The sequence below is a fragment of the Polyodon spathula genome, chromosome 18, assembly GCF_017654505.1.
Source record: "Polyodon spathula isolate WHYD16114869_AA chromosome 18, ASM1765450v1, whole genome shotgun sequence".
Taxonomy (NCBI): domain Eukaryota; kingdom Metazoa; phylum Chordata; class Actinopteri; order Acipenseriformes; family Polyodontidae; genus Polyodon; species Polyodon spathula.
In genome coordinates, this window is record NC_054551.1 from 6,274,313 (window position 1) to 6,296,486 (window position 22,174).

Consider the following 22,174-nt stretch of genomic DNA (forward strand, 5'->3'; position numbering starts at 1 on the left):
TAGTTCATGCAATCATTAAGAACTACCGTATATTAGTTTATAAGTTTACTCCTTTTTCAGAGCACCTTTTGCCAAAGAAGTTTGTTTATAAACAGTCCTATTTTTTTGGTTTGTTTTCAAGTCTTCATTTTGTGGGTTCTATTGTTTATATAATTGGTACTGTATATAGAAATTAATACAAACCCTCTTGTCTAAGAATGGATAAGGAATAAATAAATATATAATATGTGGTATAACTTGAACAGTGATTATTTATGTGCAAGATAAATAGTGACCCAAATAAATAAATAAATAACCAAAGCTTATCTGCATGTTTGTGTGAATTCTAGAGCAAACCATAGGGTTTAATATTAGTCTCCGCAGTCAGCAATCTGCACTTGGATGCCTGAATGGCTGCATTAGACCAAGGTTGTCAATCCCTGAGGTCAAAAGCTTGTTTTAAAGCTGACTCTTGGATTTTGATGGCTATTTTAGCTTAGCTCTATTTGTTGTGCTGTAATTTACTTACGGTTTACCGTTTTGGGATGTGTTTTTTTTTTTTTTTTTTTTAATTTTTAATGAACTACCCAATTTCATCTTTGACTGTTCAAAGTGGACATATCACTCGTCTACGAAAGTCTACAGGGACATCTGGTGGCTAGTGATAGAATTGTACTGGGTTTCAAAAAGTCTGTAAACTGGATGTACAACCATTTAAAAGCATCTAAAGCATCGTTTCAGTTGTGTGTAACTAATAATCTTTAGATAACAACGCTTTGGTGACCTCATTTGGAAATTAGAAGCACATTTTATTGACTAGTTTTCTGGTTAAAATATGCAAAGCATAAAATACTTTCTTTGCAAGGCTGCTGTAAAATCTTAATATCATTTTTGTAAGAGGTAAAAGCCAGTTAAATGGAATTTTACTGTGGAGTCCAACTAGGCCTGAATTAACCAAACATGCTCTTCAACCGTAACTGGAGTCTCTTGAACCTTCTTGCACAGATGAAAAGATTCAAATTTCGTAAAAGAAACTCAAGCACCCCAGAGAGCATATCGACCATGGAGTACGCGGTGTTTCCGATGGCTAATTGGTAAGTGCCTTCCAGTATTAAGAGATATAAAGCTGGTTATGAGTGTTATACGATAAAGTATTAATACTGTTTGAGCAGCCTGCATACATGCCACAGAGAAGAGATCCGTGCTAGAACATATGCAAAACGAAACATATTATTGTGTTACATATGTACTAACATTTATAGTGACTAAGCTGTGTAGTTAGTGGGTCTGGCCAATACATGCACTGATGCTATTGGTTGATTCTTCTCCTGGTAACCAACACAAACTTACTTTCAACAACAGCTTGCAGCAAGCAGAGAAATGAATGCGTTTTTATTGAAAATAAATTGTTGAATGTTTACGCACGCCAGTAATGATATGGACTGTAAGTAAAAGCGTTTAGATTTTCTTACATAATCATCTTAACTGTTTTTAGTTTGAGAAGTGTTTTGAGAACAAACAAAACTGTCAATTGTAAAGCAAACCCATGGCATCGCTGTATTGTGTTTTTGCGTTTCAGTTTTAACAAGCTTCTTTAAACTATTCGAATCTTATAGGATACCATTTCCCACTATTGATATTATTTTCATACAAACGGTTTGTTATTCTGTTGTAGTTTCTGTGACGTGAGGTTGTAGGCCTGGGTGCATCCCCGGTCTGGAATTGTCACCGCGGCAGAGTAAGCTGGGGGTGGGGGGTGACTATACGTGGAATGCATTTTAGCAGCATATTCCATCGGTTTCAGGTAGCAGTAAAAGGCAAACCGCACGCCTAGTAGTGGAACTAAACTAATAAATGTTTATTAAATTCAAAACAAAAAAAACTTCGATAATAGGGATGCTCCAAGCGATACAGGAGCTATGTACCACATTTCTTACTCCAGCGACACTTGCTGAAGTGCTTTCCTTCTGAAAAATGTATCTTAATGTACTTTTTTTTTTTTTTTTATTTAATTTGATATAGGCAATTCTGCAAGAGCCAGCAACAAGCCTACTGAAAGAGATGAGGTAATTTTCTGTTTGCTTTTTACCTTTTATTTACTGTATCTTCGATTTATGTTTTTGCGTTTTAAACGGCAAAGCACAATTGTAACTGCTACAGCTTTTCAGTGCTAAACTAAATTACTGTCCAATTATTCCCCATCACTGCATCAGCACTCAGACACACATATGTGTTACTCCAAGACCAATCACCGCTGCATCACTATTGACAGATCTGTTGAGAAGAGCCAGTGTCAGCAATTGTGATGTTTAGAGAATATTGTTGGAACTCGATGCACCCATCAATGTCTGTGCTATAGATTCATGTTTATTAAATAGTGGTGTACAGACGATTAAAATAAATAGGCTGTATGTACATTCTCTCTCTCTCTCCCGCTCTCCCTGTCTATATGCTGTAGCTTCTGTAGTTGCCAGTCACAGAATGTGCAGGAGATACCTGTTTCTGAATATTCTGCATGTTTTTAATATTGCTTAGGCAATAGGCTTGGTTAAAACTGGTATTAAGTGTCTGATTTTGGAACAATAGGAACAGCAAGAAATATAAGGATTACTTTAGTTAAATGTCAGTGCTGGACTAGTTCTAAATGTGTAGTCTTTTTAGCCTTCTATTTTTTTCCTAGGGTGCTGTTTTGCTAGATAAACTGAGATTTTGTTTCTAAATTCTGTTTAGTTTTACTGTCTCTACCAGGTTTGCACATCTGGATCTTGCAATATTCGCCCATTCACCCCAAGCACATAGAGACACCGGAATGGCTTTAAAAACATGAAAGTGAATGTCCTAGAGTGGCCCAGTCAAAGCCCGGACTTCAATCTGATTGAGAGTCTGTGGCAAGACTTGAAGATTGCTGTCCACCAATGATCCCCACCCAAGTTGACAGAGCTTGAACAATTGCCAAGAAGAATGGGCGAATATTGCACGATCCAGATGTGCAAACCTGGTAGAGACTTACCCCAAAAGACTCACAGCTGTAATTGCTGTCAAAGGTGGTTCTACCAAGTATTGACTCAGGGGGGTGAAGAATTAGACTTTTATAATGCTTGCTTGCTTGTAGGGCTTCAGATTCAGCTCCTATTTCATGAGATCATGGCAAGATGAAATAGTAGGCTGTTGGTGCATATGGGCATGTACTGCATGGGGAAACATTAAATTGTTCGGTATGTTGTGAAAAATACAGTATTGCTAACGTTTGTATATTGTTTCCTAATAAGGGATATTATGGAAACAGGACAGGGAGAGATGTTGCCACAGAAATTGAAGAAAAACATGACGAATATTTAATAGCACTTCAGCATAAAAACAGGTAAGGATAACACCGACGACATGTGCTATATAGTTACTTTAAATCAACTAACTTACGTGGTGTGAGGTGTGTTTAGCACCTTATTCAATAGTGAGTAGTGGAAGTTTGTACTTCTGCTAGTTTCATGTTCTTTCAATTCTGCTATTGGAAACTCTGAATTCAGTATGTAACTGTAGAATACAATTCCACTTTGAAGAGGATTTTTTATATTATTTGGGAACTGTTAAACGTACAATAAATTCTAAATTTATGCACCATATTAAAGTGTGTGTAAACATTATATATATATATATATATATATATATATATATATATATATATATATATATATATATATATATATATATATATATAATTATTATATCTTATCACATACATTATGTATGAAAGGAGATTGACATCTATTATATGAACTTGAACCACTGAGTAGTAAGCTGAGGAGAGCTCTGTCATGAACAGTAAATATCGTGTGTTTTCACGATCAAAAGTTAGTGAGATGTGTACAGTCATGTCTTTATAAAGTAATTACCATAATGTTTTTATAATCATTTGTTGTATGTAAATGTCCGATATGGATATCATAGAGTCATTCGTATCTCAGAGAAACTGGAGAGGAACAGGAAATTAAAACAAGGTAAAGGCAATCATCCAAATAAAGCTGAAGCCACTAACAGATAATGACATAGAACTTCTGTACATCACTGAAACACTGTGTAAAAAAAAAAACAAAACAAACAAAAAAAAAACTGTACTGCTGAAACTTCTTTAATATTAGCAGCACAAAGATATCCATGTATTATAAAAAATATAACAGATGGGCCTCTTCAGTGAGTCATAAATTACGAAAACAAGGGTCGAGTAGTTGTGTAATTTATGATGTCACAGAAACCCTAGATGGAATTATTTTCCTGTAACTCACTGAAGCCCATATATATATAAATTAATATTGTTGTAAGTTGAAATATAGTAAGATTATGTATTTGTAGTTAATCTGCTTTATACTGCATACATAATCTCTTGAATGGTATCATCACGCAGATGTACTCATTAACATCTAGGATCCTGAAAAAAATGAAAACAAAAGACCCAAAGCAAATTATGCTGGAGTGTTTGGAGCAGGGGTTTTCACTTTATGTCAATGGTGCAAACGCTGATCTCAAGAGGCAGCCAAGGAGACAGAGTCCTCAGCCGTCAACGGCAGCTGACTTAAGAGCTACGCAGACTGCAGGTGAGAGGGCAGTGTGGTAGCTTTTATTGAATTGTTTACTTTGTATGCACCCTGAGAAACTAAGCAATAGTCATGTCAAATGGTTACTGCATGTGAAGAAAGCTGTTTGCTTGTTTGTTTATTTAGCAAGAAAGTGCCTCTGTATTTAAATATCTTGTGCATGTTTGAGTGCAGTTTATCTCCCACTTCTCCGATAATGTAGGAGCAAGGTTCTTATCTACTGCACACTTCTTTCACGAAGAAATAAAAATAAAGTAACTGCAGTACATTTAGAATTATTTTCAGTGTGAGTGATCTCTCTCTGTCTTCATTCCAGGCGTGTCTGGAAGGTGTGTTTTTTCCCACGAGGAGCTGCAGGATTTGGATGACGCTCTGAAGCGGAGGACTCAGACTGCACCCGGAAAGGTCCAGCGTAAAGGATGGGCCCAGGTAAGGTATGGCTTTATTGGAGAAGCACATGACAGGGTCTTGCACTGCCGTGTAATGCATGTGGTACCTGTATATCAGAGATAGAAAGAGTTGTGAGGAGGTTGTGACATTTGTCAACATAGGTTATTAGGATTAGCGGCGATGCCTGCTTGCCTGTCTGTCTGTAAGTACATATGTCACTCATACATTTTTACTTGTATTTAGCAAATGTATCTAATTTTGATAAAACTTGATTACAAGGATCATGGTCGGGGGGGGGGGGCTAGCACTTTATATTACCTGCCAAGTTGATCTTTATCATTCATTGAACAACTTCTATAGAGAGAGAAGATTCATTCAGTATCCAGAGTTGCATTTTATTGAACAGGATTTGGCTGTCCTCTTTACTCGTAGTAAAAGCATAGATGTGGCTTACTGTTTAATTACAGACTTCGATCAGTTGCAATGAAATTACAATAAAAAGTAAGCTCCCTTAACAAGGGATCTTACTGCACAGGCGCTGAAAAAAAAAAAAGAAACCTTAAATTATTTGCCATTAAACACTGGCTTAAGCATGATAAAACCAGACACTCTTGGATAACTACCACATTGCTACAGATGGTTGTCGTTGACGGGAGAACATTCTGGATTTGTATTCATTGGACCTGCTTGATGATTCACATTAATTACCTGGAAATCTGACTTGGATGTCTTTAAAAAGGATACTGTTAATATAGTGAATAGAAAAGAGGTGGTGGCAGTAGAACGGTTCACGGTCGGAAATAAGTACAACCTGTATACAGAAGATCTTCATCCAGTGATACCTGAAGCAGTGCATTACCTTTTGGAATACAATAAGTGGCATTGCAATGCAGTTTAAAAATAGAAACTGATTTTATTTATGTATTTTCAAATTTTCAGGATTCAGTCCACATTAAGACAGAGAATGGACCTCGAATACGGATTGTTCCCAATCCTGACTACTCGGATGATTTTGATGCCTGCGACAGTGTGAACATGGAGGTGTGCTATCATTCTGTACAAGGCTTTGTTTTCAAAGTGATTTTAGCTGTAACAGTACAACTGTGGGAACCTGCTTGAGATTGGAGGGGGCAGTTTATTAGAAAAGGTGATGAGAGTGCATTGGTAAGGTAGAGCCACATAGGCTTATCTCAGTGGATATTTTGGTTTTGTACAGTATTTTAAATAACCATTGTGTTTGCTTCTGTCTACATTTAGAAATCAATTATAGACTCTCCCAGACAGGACAGTCGTGAAAACTCAAAGGCATCCAGTGCAACAAGATTGAACAGGAACAACAGTGACTGCAATGATAAAGTTTTATTGAACGTTGATGATGTGAAGGTATTTTGGCACTTGGTTGTAACAGTTGTCACTTTACATATTTCTGCTTTAATCTAAGCAAGTTTATTATATTTAAACATACTTTTGAGTGATGAATTTAAAAAAAATTAAAGAAATGTGATTTAAAAGCCCCCTTTTGTCTCATGCCACGAGTACATGTCCTTTAACAGTGTGTAGTTACTGTCCAGTCCATTGCTCCTTTCTCTGCTCTGTCAGGTGCTGCGGAGGAGCCTAGAGGGCAGTGTGAGCCTCCGGAGGAGCAGCAGAGACTCAACGAGCGAGGAGTCGGACGGGTTCGAAGAGGATTCTGTGGAGGAGCAGATAGAGGTGGACGACAGCACTGAGAGTCTGCAGGACTTGCAGCTGCACTCCAAGGAAACTTCACGAGAAAACCGGGGCAAAAGTCAAAAAGATCAAAAAAGGCAACAATGTGCTCTAGAACCAGGAGATATCGTAGTCCTAGACTTTGGCCCTTCACCTAAAAGTACGTTTTTGTGGATTTTTATGTCTCTGTGTATTGTTGTTGTTAGGAAGCTGTCAATCTTAGTTAATTATGATGATGTTCTGCCATGCAGCGTCTCAAAATCGATTTTCTTTCTGCTTTTTCAGATACTAAGCAAGAGCGAGCGCTTACAGCAAAAAGAAAAGACAACATTGAGACTTATATTCCCACCAAGCCCATGATGGTTAAAAGTAAATCAACTGACAGACCATCCTCCTCCTACTCCTCTTCCTACAGAGATCTCTCTAGTAAGTGACTGCAAAGCTGGTAGTTTTGGTAGATTTGGGTTGCAATATGGCATGTTATGTGTTTTTTTTTTTTTTTTTTTTTTTTTTTTTTTATAGATAAGTTGACTTAGTTACAGAACCTGAGAAACTGTGTGGAGTGTAGGTTTTGCTGTAATTATTGCATGCTCATCCTGCATTATATTATTCCACTACTTCCCCATCCTTCCCCATCTCCACTGGCTACCAGCAAATATTTAATTTAATTTAGTCAGCTGATTTACAATGTCTTCCATGAACTTGGCTCAAATTACCTCTCTTGATTTGATTTACAACTACACACTGGGAGGTGTTGTGATTCCCCAGTTAGTTTTGTTAGTTAGAGAGACATTTTTGTGCTCCAAATTCACTTGCTAAGTTTGGTAAGAAACCAAGCTGTTCTTGGGAAGTTTTAACAGCCTTTATGTTTTTTTCTAGGGCCGGGAAGTCGTGTAGAGAGGCCGCTGTCAGCCGCTAGGAGACCTCTGTTTGAGGAAAAGGACCCCGAGGAGTCTGCCTTTGCTGTCATTGAAGCAGTGCAGAGGGAAAATAAACCTGTTGAGAAAGAGATGAGACCCATTCCAGCAGATAAAGCAGTTGCCGAAAAACTGGTAAGTGTCGCAGGGAGAGGGAGAGGGAGAGAGGGTTCCTTCCACCTCAGCCAAACATCTTTGCTACTGGGTAGGATAGTTTTTAAAAGAAAAAGATTGGTGATGTGATAAAATTAGCTTTGGAAATGATCTGTTGCCTAGCATGGCAATGAAGTGTCTTTTACCACTGACTAAAGAGAACTCCTCATTTTAATTTTTTTTTGTTCCCCTTTTGCAGCTGATGTCGTCCTCGGCTCCGGTATTGAACAGATCAATTCCCTCTACTTCTTCAGAGACAGTGGGAGAAAGTGAAGTCACCAAGGCCATGGAGAGAATCCGATTACTGGAACAAAGGTATTTGACATATGAGAGATAACTGAGATAAAACAGTGGTTTCAAACTAAACACATTTTTCTAAAAGTCAAAGACTGGGGATTTGGTATCAACATTAACTTATAGGTGACTAGGATTTTGTTACAATAGACAAGGCTTTAACCTGGTTTTCTAAAAGTGAAATAAAATACGGACATACCTGGGCTAGGGTCCCAGTAGAATATTCAGATCTTATAGGGTGTTGTGCAATAGTACATTTCTAGAACTTGCTTTGTGTTCTCTTTGCAGCCAGCAGAAAAAGCTTTTAAAGGCACTAGAAAGAATTGATGTTGATTCCTCTTTGGATATCCAAGAGAATGAAAAAAGTAGTGACTCAACAGAAGTAAGTCTATTTATTTTGTATTGTGGCAGGGCTGTTTTATATATAATGTAGATGTTATACCAAACATGGTTTCTAAAGTAAAGTAAAACCAGTTTTGTGTTCTTAGCTGACCTTTTTATAAAACAGTTTTTTACAATATAACTCGTATATTGTTACATCTGGTGTCTGGAATGCTAAACGGCATCAATCTGTTTGTCTCACCCTCTTTGCTTCTGAAGTCGTGTGTCCCATCCCCCCCCCCAGGGTTTATTAGGAGTGGAAATGAAAGCTTGTTTTGTTTTCCTGGCAGAAAGCACAGGCACAGAAAGGAGCTGAGGTGACGGGCGCAGTCTATGTGACAATGGAGATATTGTCCAACTGGGGCGACTGCAGCAGAGTAGGCCTGACTGAGGTGCAGTTCTTTAGCTTGAAAAACCACAAGCTTTACGTTTCTCCTCATGATATTGATATCAGAAATGCAGACTACCATGGAGATCTAGGTGCGCTGATAAATGGAAAAACTAAAGTAAGTAAATAAATCTGTTACTCTCAACCACAGATCTAAATACTTGTGTTACTGCATATTAATTTAAATTCATGTGATTTTGCCTATGATGATTTATTTTCATGTCTGTTTGCAACTTAACCTGGAACTCATTTGCTTTGTCTTCTACTTTAATATTTTTTTTTTGACTTCTGTTTCTTTATAATCACGTATTCACTACTGTATATGTTGTTTACCTGACTGACTCAGACCACAAAGGAACGTCAGATGTGGACATGCTCCTTCCACCCCCCAGTCCAGCTGTATTTCATTATTCGCAATCCAGAGCACGCGCAGGATTTAGGCATTTCCAAGATCAAAATATGGAACTACAACAGGAGCCTCAATGTGAGCAGCACATTTATTTTTATTGTGTGTACTGTGCATTGAATGTAGTAAAACCCATGTCGTAAAAACCTTTTTTTATTTTATTTATGTTCTCTTTTTTAACAAACAAGAAAGTTTATGGTTAGGCTATAGACTCTATCTACAGAGGCCCTTGCTGTGGTTGGAATTGATCTAATGGCCTTCAATCCTATTGCCAATCTGCTCAGCCCTCTTATTCCTTTGCTGCTAGGCTCAGCTGCATTTGCAACACTGAGACTCATTGGCTTATACCACTGTGAATGTGACTGCTGCCCAGCGTGACCAGTCAATCATGACCATAGACAGCCATAGTCTCCAAAGATTAATTTCCTGTCTAGGGTCTTCTAGTAATCTACTATAAACTTTTGTATTGTAATAGACAAGACTAAATGCAGATTTAATGATTCACTTTACAAATGTTTACTGTTTAGAAAAAAAAAAACCCTGTGTGATCTATTGATTCAAGCTGCTTCAGACAGCCCAGACTCCGTCAGTACATAAATGTGGTTCATTTGACATATGTCAATTGCAAATGTAAAATGAATCCTTACCTTTTGACGAGATGGCATTATTAAAACGCAGAGGAAAATCTTTCATAATGCATTTAAAAACCTTAGTTGTAGTGGAGACAAGAGTCTGCCACTGAAAGTGATTTCTGTGACTGAAGCAGGCAGAATGTGGAACACAGGGGGATTTACCATTGAATTATTTGCAGAGCTGTATCCTGAGCTTTGCCCTCCTTGGGTTTTTTGGTGCACAGCACGCTGCTGCACATTTTATTGCTGCTGTGTTTTGTAGTGTTCATTAAGACAGCGGAAATGCATTGCAATTGTTTCACTTGAAAGTTTTCCAACCTCTTTAGCAGTTGTCTTGCGTGATGACAAGGTGTGTAATATAGCTGTTTGTTATTTATGCTCTTCTTATGGTATGAAAATGAATTGTATTTAATTAGTGCAGTCAGTTGCTAATAGCTGCAATATAGAATGTAACAATGACATATTTTAGACTTTCCTAAACAGTTTTGATCCAATTTTCTTTTGAATTGAATACTTCGACTGTGTACATGCATTAAAGTTACATACAAATGTGAATTGATATGAGAGTATCTTAAACTTTTCAGCATCTAAGGAAAGGAAAATATTCAATAGGCTTTTGAAAACCAAGATAAGCATGTACGGTATTAAGAGATGGGTCTGAAGTGTACTGCTGTGATAACAGACATCTATATAACACCAACTATATGTAGTGCCTACAAATTCAAGGTACAAAAAATCAGTCTGTGTAAAAGAAATGGAAATCTAATCTGTTATCATTTTTCAATAGGATTTGGATATTGGAGCCAGACATGTTAGAGTTTACCTCGATAGTATTCTGATGTTCGATGGAGAGCTGGAGAAAGGCTGTGGAAACCAGGTGTTTGACTACAGCACTACTATTGACCTCAGCCCCACAAAGCAGGAGGCTGTATCTAGTCCTGTTTCAAGAGGCAGCTCTGATAACAGCAAAGACCGGAGTAGCGAGAATCCGAGCCTGGAATGTGCTTCAGTCAGCAGTAGCTTCTGTGTGGATGAAGCTGAAACAGGAAAAATGCTCAAGGGGAAGAGTGATAGTGGTGGCCTAAGGGAAGACCTTAAATTGCCTTCAGCTTCCTTTGCCAAACTGGAGCGACAGTCACAGAGTGACTCTTTTGAAACCAGCCAAGATTCACATTTGGATGAGGAGCTAACGATGAAACAACAGGTGGAAAAATTAACAGGGAAAAAAATAGTGGAGCCAACTTTTTTCAGGACACCATCATGGTTACAACCGATAAAAAAAGACAGCCAGGAAAGGACAGAGTGCAGCAAAGAAAGACCTCCATGGCTTTTCAAAGACCAGAATGAAGACTTCAAACGAACTTCAGTTTGTGAGCTGCCGGAACTGTCAAGCAATCCAGTAAAAGCTCATAAGAGCGCCATGACCAAGACTGAAAGGAATCTGGATGGAGATCCGAGTCTCCCTACAGCAGACTACAGAACCGATTCACAGGATTTAGATTTTTTTGGTAAGGCTGCAGAGAAGGACTGCTACACCACATCACTGCTGGAAGACTTTATTCAGAAACCTGATCGCCCCGTTAGTGGCAGGAGAAGCTCAATGAGAAACCTGATGCAGCAGGAGTTACTCAATACCAATGGAACACTTCCCAGAATCGGTATGTTCCTTATTTCAAAAAGGCTGAAAGTCTTTTAGTAGAATGCTTTGGCTATGGCTTCAGTCCTTTACTGCTGCTTATTTCTTTCTTTCTTTCTTTATTTTGTCAGTCAAGTCAGCACAGATGTGATCAGAAAGCCAGATTTATAAAGGGGAAAAACCGACCGCAAAAAGCCATGTAATGTGCGTATTCAGTATGGCCCCACTCATCATCAAAATAACAACCTATTTTGTAAGACTAAGGTAAAATAGGTGATTCTGCAATCAAACAATTTAAATACCCCTCACCGCAATTAGCAGTGGAGGATTAAACACTTCTCTCAATAAATAGCAGGTTTGGATCAACCCTGCGTGTGCAGGCTGCACATTCTAAAAGAAAATGAATGGCACACAAAGACCTCAGCCTGGTACTAGCCATGGTGATGAGGATGTTCGGAAGCGAAAACTGAAATACACCAATATGGAATTGGAGATTTTGCTACAAGCAGTACATGTAACATGTGAAGATGTGTTACAAGCTCGAAATACATCACTGGGACAAATGAATAAAATATGGAATGTGCGGTGGCTTCTTAATAAACAAATGTACCACTTCAGAGTTTGTAGCAGGTTGCCTATACATTACGACGCATCATCCAGTCCTTCCATTGTTGTACAGCAATATGTTTCAGCAACAATACAGCTTCAAACGAACAGTCTTCAGTTTAAATGCAACTTATATCTTCTTAGTGTTATGCAGTTACAACTCTTCTATTTCTTATGTTTGTCTGTATTTCTTACTCTATGTATGATTTTAAAGCTTATCTGTATGGTATATAATATGGTCGAAAAACTGTACTTGTTCTAGGTACAAACTAACTATGTCACCTGTCCCTTTTTTTTTTTTTTTTTTTTTTTTTAACTTTCAAACTGTAATTTAACAATACTGCCTGAACCAGTATTGTTAAATACCAGAATCCCATATTACAAAAAATACATTCTGTAGACATTACTAAAATAAGGGTGAAGGATGAGCCCTCATTAGAACCTTGCTTTGTCACTGTGGGGAGACCTTTTTAGGTGCTTTTAAGAACCTTTTTTACATGGATTCTATATTCTCTATTTGCAGACCTTCTGCTTTGTAATGTAAGCTCTGAAACATGTATTGAAAATTGGAGTTTGCAAAACAATACGGTATTGGTATTTTATAAACGATAATTTAAAAACTGACTCGATCAGAAGGGTTAACAAATGAGCTCTTTGCAAAATGTTATTAAATGTTTCTTTGTTCTTGAAAACGATGTCTCCTTGCTGCAGACAAGTCTCCCACATCACCTTGCCTTGTATATAGCCTACTGTCTGACTGCAGTAAATTAACGCCTGCTTTTCATTAAAATAGTCAAGCAAATACGAGGCCTGCAATTACCGACAGCTTTAGTAAATTAAACGGAATATTTAATAGACGTCATTTGCAAAATCCCCTCCCAATTTTAGCGGTTTTGTTCAGAAACACTCCAGAATTACATATGCATATACAGAATTACATATGCATCAAGGGCTAAAGCGCACAGAGGCATTGCTCCCTCAAATCACGTATTAATTGCGTGTTCATGCCATTGCGTTTTATAAATCCCATCCAAGAATTCTGAACCCTCAGCGCCCGTTTTACGGTCGTAAGATATGCGCAGTCCTTCTATAAATGTGGGCGCGAGTATTTAAACATTTAGTCACAGTGCTAGCATAGTTTCCTAAATCCATGTTTTGCACCAGTTAATCTTACACAATCCAAAATCGGGAGAAGGCAGTGGTCTCTCTCTGTTTGGCCATGTCACAGGACAACCATTACCAGTGAAAAGGTTCTGAGATTCAAGCAGTCCTGTTTTAATAAAGGCTTTCTTTGTGTTGATAAGTTTCTTACTCTTGAACAGCATGCCGTCTAAGTGAAAGATTAATACAACCTCAGACAGGATTTACATTTCAGCAAATTAGGTTATTGTGCTTCACTGGTTATCTGCCAGCTTGGCTATAGTGTTCAAATAGTTTCTTTTTTCTTTTGTACCAGGACTGCAATCGATTCTCCAGGATTGCTGAGGATTTATTATTTTTTATTTTTTATTTATTATTTTTTGTCTAATTTTTTGTTTAATGAATTATTTTCTGTTGGGTTAGAGCACTGAGTTAATACACAGGTATAATCAGTGTTATAAAGTAGTTCTTGGGCAGTGCTGTAGTCTTGTAGATGATGATGATGATGATAATATCTATTTTTATATAGCGCCTTTCATAGTGATACCCGTAGTGGTGTGAATTGTGCCATATATGTCTCAGGGAAATAAGCGACTGTAACTAAATTGTAGAGTAGGTGTCCTGACTCGTGTTCTCACCTTCAATTCAGGTTAAGTGAGTCTCCAGTCCGTGTCACACTTGGCCAGTGGCAGTCACACGTCTCCAGGTGGGATTTGGCCACTGCCTTCTGAATGTTTGTTTTTTTTTTTTCCAGATGACCAGAGTAAAAGGCAACGCACCGCCCGAGCCAAGTGGCGCAGTGAGCAGGATGACTCATTGCTGGAGTCCTGGAATTCACTTTTGAAGTTCAACCAGTCCCAGCGTGGGCGCATCTCCAACATGGACTTCGAGGGGGACATATTCGACGAGTTCCGGCAGCAGTGGATCGGCTGGCTAGAGGCGTCAGTTCCAGGGGTTCCCAGGCCCCAGAGGCAGGCACTGGTGCAGGAGCAACGGGAGGAAGACCCCCTTAGTGAGGCTGACAAAGATGACGAATTTGAAATCCCTGTACTGCCCCATGGCCAACATTTGGTCATCAACATCCTTTCTACCTGGGGTGATCGGCACTATGTGGGGATGAATGGGATAGAAATGTTCAGTTCCACTGGAGAGCCCATTCAGGTAGCCCATATCCGAGCAGATCCACCTGATATTAACATCCTGCCCGCCTATGGTCGGGACCCCAGGGTGGTGAGCAATCTGATTGACAGTGTAAATATGACGCAGGATGACATGCATCTCTGGCTGGCTCCTTTTACTCCAGGGAGATCCCACGTTATTTACATTGACTTCGAAACCCCCCGCCACGTAGCCATGATCCGGATCTGGAACTACAATAAATCCCGTATACATTCCTTTCGCGGGGTCAGGGCGGTGGAGATGCTGTTGGATGGAAAATGTATCTTTAAAGGAGAAATAGCAAAGGCTTCAGGGACACTGTCTGGAGGTAAACTATTTTTACTTTACTCTGGGCATGGAATAATTAATACAGGTGCATTGTTGACTGTGGCTTTCTGTGTCTTAACCATTATTACTGACAATTGCTAATAGTGGTGAAAGATACTGTGAAGTAGTTGACTTATCACCTTTTCACACTTGCACACCCGAACCAAGCCGAGCCCACCCAGCGAGGCTTGGGTGTGTTCGCACTCCTGTTCAAAGTAGAAGCAGCACTACGGAACGTGACTTCAAGTTCAGTGGACACAGGCACACAGAGGAGTGGTGTGGACTTGTTTTGAGAATGGATCCCGAGGTCGCACTGTCTGAAACGATAAAGTCTACCAAAAGATTTCACAGGAATTGAGACATATAAGACTAAATTGCAGTGCTTAACAGTGTTGTTAAAAAATAAAAAAAAACTTTGTTTTTCACATGTTGCTGAATGGAAATACAAACCACATAATTTAATTTCACATTATTAAAGTTATATTAACTACTAATAATAACTTAGTTACAGATAATATTTGAAAAATGTCAGTAAACACTTCAGAAAAATAGATTTAAAGTAGGCCTATTAAAAACAAAATCTAAACGTAACATATTTCAAGATATTTTTCTTTTCAACTTGTTTTTATGCATGCAATGCTAATATATGGTACTTTTTAAAAATGTGCAAAAAAAACTTTGCACATTTACAATAGATGTATCTTATTTATTTATTTTTTCTGTTACAGACTGGTTTATAAAGGAACCACAATATAATATGCGCAATTGCTGATCATTTTCATTAGAAAAAAATATAGTAATTAATGAAACAGCAGTAGCAGTTTTTTTTTTTCTCTCTGTTTTAAATGATACTTGTCAGTGTTAAACAGTTTAAAGGAGAAATACTTAAATAAATAAATATATTGAATAAAAAGTGGCAAAGCTTAAAGAATGTTCTAATATGTGAACTTAGCTTCATTCCGTGTGGGACTGCACATCGATTCCAGAAGACAAGTTCCCGAATTCAACATATAGATGCCGGTCGTTGCAGGTCTGTGACCAAGAACTGCATCCTTTAAATCGAAATACTTACTTTTTTTGCGGCCTGACCCACTTTTGTTGTTACGATCTTTTTGTTTTTTTGTAATCCTGTTTATTTTTTCACAACACTGTTTCGCACTGAAGTTTAGTCTCCATATTTCTCAATTCCTGTGAAATCTTTTGGTAGACTTTATCGTTTCGAACAGTATGAGTTAACCCCACCCCAGCCTTGCTCAGCACTGAGCCAGTACCAGATATCTTGCGAGGCCAGAGTTTCACGGTTCCGGCTCTGCTTAGCTCGACAAAATGACAAGTGTGAAACTAGCCGTACCCTGAGGGCTCGGCTCGGGTGTGCAAGTGTGAAAAGGCTATTAGTTTTTCTTTCAACAGATCTGGAGCAGTTTGGGGACACTATACTGTTCACAACCGATGATGACATCTTAGAAGCCATGTCTCACTACGATAACACCTTCGATGGTGATTTGGATAGTTCTCAGGGGCTAGTTTGTGAAGAGGAGTTAAACCGGCCCAGAACTGCGGATGGAGAGGGAGAGGAAAGACCTTTCACACAGGCTGGCTTCAGAGCAGAGGACCATCAGGTAAGAAGGAGCTTGTGCAACGACTTCTGGTACAAAAATGTCGGTTTAATTGAAGAGTAGGATGGATATATGGGTATGTGGCATTGGGTATTTTAAAGATTAAAAATCACATGACCCTGATCTTAAAAATACCATAGCCTAGCTCACTGGAAAAAATAATGTAACCCTGCAATTCCTTATGGAGCACAGGTCCTGTAAATATCTTCTATACTTAATAGCACTGATATTTTGTATTGATTAATGGAGAAATAAATTCTTGCATGATCCACTTTTTTTTGTTTCAGCTACAGGAACAGCAATCTACATCAAGCCACTTGACAGAAGTGTCTAACCAAGTGCCAGGAACATATACTGGAAAATGTAAGTATTTACAAAAAAAAAAAAATTGGGATGATACCAGTCTACATAGCTAACAAATTGCTATCAAAAGGTTTCAGTTCTGGAGGTCCCCGAGTGGCTCATCTAGTTAAAGCGCTGCTGCTGGGAGCGCATGATGAGTCATGCAGCTTGGACGGCGCCAATCTTTGCTGGGTGGGGGGAGCCCCCCCCCCCCCCCCCCACTGTAACCGTGGGGTGAGGGGGGGACTGTCAACCGTGGGGGGGGGGGTGTCACATTGGCTCTTACACTCCCGGGGTGGGGGATGGGAAACCGGCAGGGATTGCTTCTCCTCATCATGCAACAGCGAACCCTACTGGCCAGACACCGAGCACATTCAGAGTGGAGAAAAAGCAGGGCTGATCTCAGTTCTCTGGGATCGGTAGCCCGCCCACCTCTGCTCTGGATTGCTTGGCATAAAAGCGATTCTGGCTTTAGGCTTGTGAGATCGAAGGACGTCTGTGCTGTGTGAGGACTCGCTGCAGTGAGGAGAAAAAACATAATTGGACATTCAGTTCTGTTTCTGGCTTATAGTGAAGAATCTTTTAGAAGGTATCACCATTTATTTAGATGTATTTGTTGTTTTTGGTTTGTTTTTCATTTAGGCCTTAAATTAAACTTAACTTCGACGTGGGGTGACTCGCATTACCTGGGGCTGACTGGGTTTGAGGTTGTTGGCAAGGATGGTCAGGCCCTTCCATTAAGCATGAGCATTATCGACGCCTCTCCCCGGGACCTCAATGAACTGCCAGAGTACAGTGAGGATTCCAGAACATTAGACAAGTGCGTTGTGGGACATTAGACATAAAACAAAAACTACATGTTACTATTAACCAGTTCTTTACACTGTTTTTAATAATAATACAAAATATGGCTCAAACTATTGGATACATTATTCCTTTTTTGGTTTGTTTTAGGTATTTTTAATTGTTGAGGATTTTGAAGACTATAGTAGTAACTCATGGTCAGGTTGTTATAAGAAAAGCAGCCAGACTGTAGTCTGATTTAGTGCTGAATATACAATGAGTTCCTCTGGTTGTTCAGGGTTGAATTTTGTAATTCCAGACTAATAGACGGGTCCAATGTCACCATGGAAGATGAGCACATGTGGTTGATTCCTTTTACCCATGGGAAAGATCACATTCTAACTGTGTCTTTTGAGAAGCCTGAGACTATAGCTGGGCTGCGCTTCTGGAACTACAACAAATCACCAGAAGATACTTACAGAGGGGTAAGCAAACGGCCCGGCGTCTTTCTCAGGCCAGCTCATGGCTGTGCGGCAAAGTATTGTTACATTATGTTAGGCAGTAAGAAATGTTCTCTGACACGTGCATGTGAATTGACTGTCTGTAGCCCCCCGCGTGACTGAGAAATGAATGTGAAATGGTAGGAAATAAAGATGACACTGACACACGGCATTTTTTCTTACAGTATAAGAATTGTTGGGATTCAAAATGGGTTATTTTTGTTAAAGTTCTGACGGCACCTTTTGAATGTAAACATCAATCTATTTTCTGCTTTCACCTTAAGAGACATCTTGAGGTCTTGAAAGCTTGTGATTTAATTGTTGTTTAGTTAGTCCAATAAAATGCATCACCTCTCCTATCTGTATATATTTACAGAAAGACTACCTTAGGATAACTTCAGTTAAATGACTTCAGTGATTTTACTGTGTGTTTTTTTTGAGTGGAGTGAAGTCAGTTGATTGTCTCTGCATTACTATGTGTTTTTTTGAGTGGAGTGAAGTCAGTTGATTGCCTCTGTATTACTATGTTTTTTGAGAAGTGAAGTTAGCTGATTGTCTCTGCATTACTCTGTGTTTTTCCAGCTAAAGTTAGTCCATGTTACTCTTGATGGGTTCTGCATCTCGCCACCAGAGGGCTTCCTCATACGAAAAGGTCCTGGCAACTGCCATTTTGACTATGCCCAGGAGATCTTGTTCATTGATTTCTTACAGCCGAGCAGTAGACTCAAAAACAAACAGCAGCTGAGGTAAACAGTATAGAGTGACTTAGTTGAGTAATGCATTTTTAATGAGATGCTTGCTAGAAACAGGAGTAAGAGTCATTTGATGAAAATATATTTACTAGAGTAGCCAAAGAGTGTGACTACATCATTGGATCAATACAAAAAAAAAGCAGCACCAGACTATTGCTTAATTTTGAAATCATTAGTATATGATGTGAAGTTTGCAAAAGGCATATTCAGTTCAGTGCTAATGACAAGCAAAACAATATGTTTGCTTTAAACATGATTTGATGTTTAAACAAAATATGATGGATGATCCACCCCTTATTTTGTCTGTTTTTGTTTTCCTCAACAGGGGTAACTCAAAGAATGTAGAACAGGCTAGCATGGACTATGAAGCCCCTCTGATGCCATGTGGCTGTATCCTTTCTTGGAAAAGGCAATGAAACTTTGCTGATTCGACAGTGTATTTACTTTTTGCAGTTTGCAGATGTTCCCCCCGCCCCCACATCCCCACCCCAGTTAGGGTGGAGTCGGTGACTGAGCCACTGACACACTAGGACTGGTGACAAGTGTCTCCAGGATAACATTGTAAGACGTTGTCGTGCAACAGCTAGGTGATCAAGTTCGTCCCCAGTCTCTGTCAGTAGATTTGGATGTGTCTAAATTACATAGGTATAATAATAATAATAATAATAATAATAATGCAACTAGTTTTCAAAAGCATTCTGGAACCTCCCCCCCAAGCATTTGATTTACAAACATGAAATAAGACTGAGATTTCAAGCACAGGTACACATAGAGGTTTGTCCCAGCAAGTGTAAGGATACTTTGCCCAAGAGACAATTTTCAGTTCCTTAACTGTTGTTGGCAGTTATCTTCCAGCTGCAACTGTTGACAAGCTGGGCTGACCCGTACTACATCGGGCTGAACGGGCTGGAGTTCTACAATGAACACAACGAGAAGATCACTCTCACAGAAAACAGTATCCTTTGGAAAGAAATCAATTTTTTTAATTTAATTTACCTAAATAACTACCGGACACACTGACATTTCTCTTCCAAGAGTTTGAGTGATTCTGGAAATCAAAAAGAGTTAAAATACCTTTAACTCTAACAACCAGACATTGCTGCATATCCAGACAGTGTGAATGCGTTGGACAGCGTCACAGGAGATGTGAGGACTCCAGACAAACTAATAGATGGAGTAAACAATACCCAAGATGGAAGGCACGCGTGGTTGGCCCCTGTTGTTCTTGGTTTGGTACAAAGATTTTTTTTTTTCCTTCACCTGGTGCACCATTATTCTCCCATATACTGTACAAGGTCTTCTGTGCACAATTTAAATAAATAAGTAAATAACCAAGTCTTTTATTTTCATATAGGTGAATCGGGTGTATGTTATTTTCGATCAGCCAATGACTGTGTCGATGATAAAACTTTGGAACTATTCGAAAACCCCTCAAAGAGGTGTAAAAGAGTTTGGGGTAGGTAACTACTATTCAGCATATTTACTGATCTCCTATTCTAACTGTATGTGGTTGTTTTTTGGGGGAAAGGGATTTGTTTTTCTTGTAAAAAAAAAAAAAAAAAAAAAAAAAAAAAAAAGGTACGGTGTTGGAATAGTGGTCAGTTCCAAAGCACACTTTGCAGTAACAATTCTGAAAAGGGATATTTTTGTTTTCCCAGCTGCTGGTGGATGATCTGCTGGTATACAATGGAATTCTAGATATGGTGAGCCATGTGTCCCGGGGAATACTGCCAACCTGCGACCCTGTTGTTCCATACCACACCATCCTGTTCACAGATGATGAGATGATTGCTTTACGGGAGAGAAAAACTGTGATCAGGTACTAAACATTCAATTCAGTGGTCTCCCAGCCAGGTGGGAATAAAATACTCCTATCTCGTTTTTTTACCATGTATACATTTGAATCAATAAAAGTGATAATACTTTAATAATTAGTGTACAACACCCATGAGGTCTGACATGTGCCCCATTTCTTAAAAATAGTTATTTATTTCTCTACTCTAGTCCTCTACCAAGGAAGAGTGAGCAAACCAAGTGAGCAAACAGGAGCTGTGTCAGCCCTGACTGTTTTAAATAGTTAACCCATATACCCTCAACCTCAGTGTTAACCCAGTGTCATCTGTGAAAACAATTATTTCCCATGCTGTTTTTTGTGCATTTATTGTTTACAGCCAGATGACAACCTGTGTATAAAAATATCAGTCTTCTATACTTACAAAATACTTGCAATAACGTCAGATTTCATTTGTAGGACATTATTGGTATTTATAGGTTAGTGTGTTTTGGCTCTTTGCAGCAACTATGTTGAAGACCAAGATGTGAGGATGACCAATGAGAACCAAATTGTTCACCACAACAAGAACAAGCAAACTGCAGATCCAGGTTAGATCTTCCTACTCATTAGTAAATTACCCTGGATAAAAACCCAGGGAATGAAAAATATCACTATATGCTGATTGCTGAACAGTGGTCGGTGGAAGGGGTAGAGGAAACATTTGAAAATAATGCCTGTAAATATTAAAGTAAAAGTTGTCTAGTGTAGGCAGTTAAGGCTTAATCATTACATATTTTGTAGTATCTTTGGATAATGACTTTTAATATATATAAAATTTGCAAACCTTAACTTTTTATGTTTTTTTTTTTTTTTGTTTTACAAAGCCTTGCGACCAAAAACCTGCATGACAGACAGAGGGCAGCAGGGAAACAGAAGATACTAAAAACAGTTTCAAACCAGGTATACTTCAACATGCAGATACATAACATGTAAGGCAGAAAGCAAACCTGGATATTTTCCATCTAACCTAAATGCATGTGATGACGAGTGGACTTTGTGCTACTGTTGCCGAGCTTGGTCGGACATTAAACCAAGTAACTATTTAAAAAAATAATAATAATGTGGCCATCTGAAATCTACAGAAGACAATCTTCTTCGTGTTTGTAGTAGCATATTTGTCACATTTAACTCTCAATGTCATCTGGAAAGAGCATTACTGTTGCATGCTTTTCACACCAGTAAAGAACTTTACTATTCTCATAATACAAATATTTACCTTCACTAAAATCCTGTTGCGGTGAAGTTATTCACATATTACAAATGTCTGTGATGACACTTGAAAGCACATTCAGTAGAAGCTGCTATTTGTTTGATGACAAGATTATATAATGCAAGCAGTGACACACAACACTTCAAATACACATCGCTGTTTTAGCACAGTGTATTTTGAAAACGGACATGTGCTTTTGAAAGAATAAAACACTTATTGTGTAAGCAGTATTCTGTTATGCTCATTGCTTTGGGGTACATTTAACACTGCACTTGGTGTTTCCTGCTTCAAGGTCATGTTGTATAGTGTAAAGATTGTACATAAGACATTCCATGTGCATTGCTTTTTTATCACCAACTTCAAAGTGAATTTATATTTAATGTAGTTTTACTTTTTATTAATAAAATGTTCTCCAAATGAAAAAGCTGGGTATG

The 22,174-nt window shown here is 38.6% G+C and overlaps 1 protein-coding gene across 1 annotated transcript; it reads left to right on the plus strand.

Moving 5' to 3' along the window:
* The first annotated feature begins 1,226 nt into the window (after positions 1–1,226).
* LOC121330788 (katanin-interacting protein-like) lies at positions 1,227–22,141 on the plus strand. The gene is made up of 28 exons (XM_041277558.1): positions 1,227–1,423; positions 2,002–2,045; positions 3,249–3,340; positions 4,399–4,568; positions 4,885–4,997; positions 5,898–5,999; positions 6,216–6,341; positions 6,558–6,825; positions 6,951–7,091; positions 7,545–7,717; positions 7,935–8,050; positions 8,318–8,411; positions 8,701–8,916; positions 9,145–9,282; positions 10,624–11,494; positions 13,973–14,704; positions 16,114–16,322; positions 16,607–16,682; positions 17,304–17,481; positions 17,764–17,929; positions 18,527–18,690; positions 19,022–19,086; positions 19,541–19,651; positions 19,790–19,929; positions 20,051–20,152; positions 20,355–20,515; positions 20,993–21,078; positions 21,355–22,141. Exons 1-28 carry the CDS (start codon positions 1,393–1,395, stop codon positions 21,411–21,413), a joined length of 4,944 nt encoding a protein of 1,647 aa, XP_041133492.1. The 5' UTR covers positions 1,227–1,392; the 3' UTR covers positions 21,414–22,141.
* The last annotated feature ends 33 nt before the right edge of the window (positions 22,142–22,174 follow it).